The sequence below is a fragment of the Olea europaea genome, unplaced genomic scaffold (genome assembly GCF_002742605.1).
Source record: "Olea europaea var. sylvestris unplaced genomic scaffold, O_europaea_v1 scaffold1205, whole genome shotgun sequence".
NCBI lineage: Eukaryota > Viridiplantae > Streptophyta > Magnoliopsida > Lamiales > Oleaceae > Olea > Olea europaea.
The window spans coordinates 85,491-90,857 of record NW_019229473.1 but is presented as its reverse complement, the minus strand read 5'-3'; the positions used below and the strand labels follow the sequence as shown (position 1 = coordinate 90,857).

The window sequence follows — 5,367 nt, the reverse complement described above, 5'->3', positions numbered from 1 at the left end:
GGGGGGGGGGGGGGGGGGGGGGTGGACAATATGATGTTGCAAGAAACAATACAATGTATTTAGTATTGAACGTGACCAGCATAAAAAAGTTTGCGACAATTTTATTTCATCCAAATAAAAACGGAAAAAATAATAATATTCACGAGGTATAAATCCAATTAATTGGGAAAATCTCACACAATAATATCTGGCAACGGGTGCCATTTCAAACAAACAATATCTCACACTTGCTCAATAAATATGGAATACTCTCGAAGAAATCATAGACCAAATTTGTGAACATATAATGCATAACTGAAAANGGGAGGGGAGTTGGATATGGAAGCTCAGAATAATAATGCAGATCATCATACAAAGTTGAAGAAAGGTTGATCCAGAGATAAGGAAACTCAGACATTATAAGCAACTTCAAAAAAACTATTACCATAGAAGATAAAATCAGCGTCAAGTATCCTTAACTATTATAGAGTTCAATTATGGCACAGGAGAAAATTCATGTAAGTTACAGAGTATTTTTTAAGAGATTAGGCATTTGACATTCTTCCAATTTCACATGAAAAATCTTTACATAGTTGGCTTTGACTCTGCGCCACCCAAGCTCAAATCATCTTGCTTCTGATCCATCCATCCATAACATGTTCAAAAGCACATTCCTTTGTGAAGCTTTTTGTGTATTAGTGCGTCTTTTCAATATCAATACAATGGAGAAGTCTTTTTCACAAGCTGTCAGTAAAATCCAATCATTATCCGACATTGACAGCTAATCGGCCAAAAAAAAAAAAAACCCATATTGAGTTAATTGGCGATTTGGTTTTTCTTCCACTATCATAGGCATACTTGAAAAAACTGCTCGGGTATCTGTCTACTAGAACCATATTCAAAAGAAATATAGCCTGTGATGCTAATTCATAGCAGAAATTAAAGGGTATGCACATGTACTTCTTTACAAGAAAAGACAGAGAAAAGAGTTCCATTAAGTTCTCCTCCTCTGGTGATCATGATGGGATAGGTACAGTTGGCACACTTAAAACAGATTTCAGCATTGTCAAACAATGGAGAAGTGTTTTTCACAAGCTGTCAGTAAAATCCAATCATTATCCAACATTGACAGCTAATCAGCCAAAAAAAAACCCCATATTGAGTTGGTTGGCGATTTGGTTTTTCTTCCACTATCATAGGCATAATTGAAAAAACTGCTCAGGTATCTGTCTACTAGAACCATATTCAAAAGAAATATAGCCTGTGATGCTAATTCATAGCAGAAATTAAAGGCTATGCACATGTTACTTCTTTACAAGAAAAGACAGAGAAAAGAGTTCCATTAAGTTCTCCTCCTCTGGTGATCATGATGGGATAGGTACAGTAGGCACACTTAAAACAGATTTCAGCATTGTCACATGATGAACTAATCCTGATTCTGGTCAGACCAGAAAGTGCTCGTAATCGCAGATATGTTAAAGAAAATTGACCTAAATATAAACGACAGTACTTTTGTTCTTCTAAACATTTTTTCTGAATACCATTTTCTCAAGAAACCGAAAGCAAAAACCCCAAATACTAATCTTATCTATCCCAACTATCAATGCATTATAATTTTCCTCATGCTCAATGCACCATGCTTCAGCATGATGCTCAGGCAAAATAGTCAATAACTTCAGATCTCACTAATCCAGAATTCTCCAGGAGTAAAATAATACATAGAATGAATCCCAGAAGACAGCTTGCAGTTCAGATAAACGTAATATAATAGAAGTTCAAACTAAGAGGCGAACATTTACCACCTTTAGTAATAAAGGAAAAATCACCTAAATTTCAGAAAACAACCATAGAAACACCAAAAATTTCAATAAATATCATGCAGAGTCAATCAAAACAAGTCAAAAAGTAACATACAAAAGCTCAAATAAAAATAAAAGTACAAATTTTAGATAACATTCTATCATAAACAGCACTAACCTTCAACAATGGCATATGTATATCACCCAAAGTATTATTTGGTGTAATCAAAGCTGTCTCAAACTCCTCCGCAGAAAACTCCACATTTATATTCAATAAAGGCCTAAATACCTACACACCACAACACAAGAACACAAAGTAGCCATAAAACACCAAATTTAACACAAAGTTCAAATCATTATGTATCTCTAATCTATTCTCAAGCTTAAAGCATACATTCAAGAAATTAAGTATAGATGCCAACTGCCACATTGACCGGATGTTCCACCGTGGCAACTGCGAGGGCTCCGGCTCCCCTACCAAGGGGGTCACTATCTTACTTAAAGGCTGCCTCGATGAAGAAGGGGACCCATCCTCCTCCTCGTCCTCCACCTCATCTTCCTCCTTCAGCAGCCGGGCTGCCAACCTCTCCTTCCTTTTAACCTTTCTCCGCTTCCTCTCAGCCTCAGCCATAGCAGCCTCCGACTCCGCAGCAGCCTGCAACCTTGCTGCCGCCCGCTGTGTGCATGCCCTTGACGGTCTTTCCCTCCTACCCACTACATTATTATTCCCATTGTTATCACTAATACAATTCTTGACATCATCATCCTTAAAATTCTCATTATTTTCGACCTGGGCTCCGTTATTTAGAGGGTTTGTAGAAGCGTGGATCGGGGAAGAGGGCTGGGACATGTTGGAAGGATCGGTCGCAGCCGGGTCTATGGAAGAATGACNTCAATTACATATTTCACATCAATTTATTATTCTAAAATACATACATTTTTACATAAAAATGCCTATCAAACACCCCTAAAACGTAAAATTTTTCTTGAATTTTAGGAAAACGAAAGGGACACTTGGAATGGGAAAAAAAAAATTTGGATTTTGTCAATAAAAGTTTTGTACTTTCTAACTTTATAATAAAGTCTCAACCTTTATCTTCTTGTACTTTGTTTGGACATTTTAATTTAATTTAAGTAAATTGACTTTACTTAAAAGTATATTTTCAATCTATGTCATATAATTTTATTTCTTATTTTTTGAAAAAGAATTGCTTTGGGTACGCATTGAGTGAACTCTAGGATTGACACAATAACCTGCAAACCACGCCAACTAGGTAAACCACACTAGACAAGTCCGATGCAACAGACTTGATCGAGAAAATGTTGATGGAGGAATTGAACTCGTAATCAAAGACCTCCACATTCATCTATTCCACCAACTCGATCACCCCATAAAATGAAGAATTGCTTATTTTAATAATATATAAGGCGGTACAACAAAAAAATATTTGTCCTCGTATGGATGCCATTGTTAGGACCACAATTCATTTTCAATCGAATCATGCGGCTCACCATTCCTATTCGTATTTTGATGTCTTTTAGAGTCCCATTTATACACTCATTTTTTGCAAGTACTATGAGCATTTTATATATATATATATATATATATATATATATATATATTTTGGGTAGAGAAGGGGTAAAATAGGTAAAGTGAAATTAAAAGAATAAATTGTACAGTAAAATGTCATTTCTTGTTTAACGAAATTAATAAAAGTGGCTTTTTGAAAGAACAACGATCCGATTTCTTCTACTTATGTCAAAAAAATGGGAAACAAACAAGCGTTTGCTTAGACCCTAATTAATAAAATCATGCTAATTTAATCAAATAACCTATAAGTTGAGAATTTTGCAAACACGTTCTTCAAACTTTTCAAACAAAGCAAATAGCCCCAAATATTCCCTAACTTCTAAAAACCTAACATTTATGTCTTTGGTACAAATGGATCTCTATTTTATATGGCATTTTTGTAAAGTTGTGTCTACTCTTTCTTCAAAAACAACTTTAAAAAAAAAAAGAAAAAAAAATGCAAATCAAGAAATAGAAAATCCACCCTAACTGCGCACCTCTATTGCCTCCCCACGACCCAACTCCTTCGTTACACATCTAAGGAGTTAATTGTTTTATTGGCGACTGAACTTTGATGCATGTTACTACTTATTTAGTGTATTTTCAAATTGTGATATGGTACGTTGCTACGTCAAACGCACCTTCAACAGGTGATGTAAATAGAAACACGATTTTCCTTCTTCAACTTAAACAATTCTTTTCTCAGCAAATCAAATGGGATTCCTCCAAATTGAAGAATCATGCTTGTTGTACAATGATTTTTACAACAAGTTAGATAATATGCTACGTGGTAGGTTATCATTGGATAATTTGAAAAATACTTTATCTTTCCATTAACACTTTTTTGACACCTGTACCATTTTCAAGTATGTTGTACAAATAGTTTATTCCCAAATTGAAACCTTAAACCCTCACAATGTCGCACGCTCAAAGTTTTTTCAAACCCTAACTACGCAAAATAGATTCTACCCCACTATCAAAGGACCCCACAAACCAGTTCAACCGAGGGAGGCGTGCACATGGATGGACCAATTGAAGGTAATTCCAAAATAATTTTTTAAACTATTTTGAAGTTTCGAGACGTTGAACAGAAACTGAGATACTAGAGTTGGATTGTGTATTTGGGTGTGATTATATGGAGTTAAATGTATCGCTGAATTTTGTATTATTGATTTTTTCTGTTCCCTAGACTATTACACTGATTTCGTCTGATCGTCTAAGTAAATAAGTAATAATGTATTATTGGTCTTACAATGAGACTTATGCAGAAAAATTACAGTAAATGAACTATAAAACAACAAAAATAGGTAGACAATCCAATGACTACAAGTCAAAATTGGTTATTATTTTAATTCTGATTGTTGCTTATAAGTTGTGCTTGGTAAAATGTAATTAACTATAAACAAGTTTTGGCACTTAAAAGTTGGTTTTGATGCTTGTTGAAAAGCTAATGTATTACCATTACAATGTATTATTGATTTTGCNGACGTCTTCTTGTTGTGTTATTTGAGCACAATTCTTCAACATGCATGACAAATCTTCATTCGGATCTTTAGGCTTCGATTAACCTGAACAAACACATATCGATCGTCCATTACACTTCAAATTGCAAAGTCTTATCTTCCAATGAATCATCGTTCCACTTGACATAACTGCAATCAATCCCTAGTACTGTAAGTGTTATGCCCTAGATCCAATCGATTTAGGTTGTAAACGCTTTTAATATATTTAATGCATTTGATTTTGGCGAGATCTATTATTTATTTAAATTAATTTTGTAATAAATGATATTAAATAATAGGATCCGAAAACCCAATTTTTAGGTAATCTGTTAATCACAAGGAGTTGTGATTGTGAGATACAAATTACATATAATTGGATCTTGAATAAACCATGGTCGTAAGTAATAACGAGATACGGATATCGTTAATACAGTTAGACCATCACGTATGGCATTTCTTACTTATGAAGTAAGTAGCTGATCTCACGAGCTAAAGTGTGGTGACACTTAAATGAACA

The 5,367-nt window shown here is 34.5% G+C and overlaps 1 protein-coding gene across 1 annotated transcript in view; it reads right to left on the bottom strand.

The window, feature by feature from the left end:
* Positions 1 to 2,663, bottom strand: part of LOC111374136 (DDT domain-containing protein DDR4-like) — a 16,030-nt gene extending 13,367 nt beyond the window's left edge. Inside the window, exons 1-2 of the mRNA XM_022996765.1 lie at positions 2,173 to 2,663; positions 1,957 to 2,067 (exon numbers count right to left, since the gene is read on the bottom strand). Coding sequence (XP_022852533.1) covers positions 1,957 to 2,067; positions 2,173 to 2,628 — 567 coding nt within the window. The 5' untranslated portion in view covers positions 2,629 to 2,663. The remainder of the gene's footprint in view (positions 1 to 1,956; positions 2,068 to 2,172) is intronic.
* Positions 2,664 to 5,367: the final 2,704 nt, after the last annotated feature.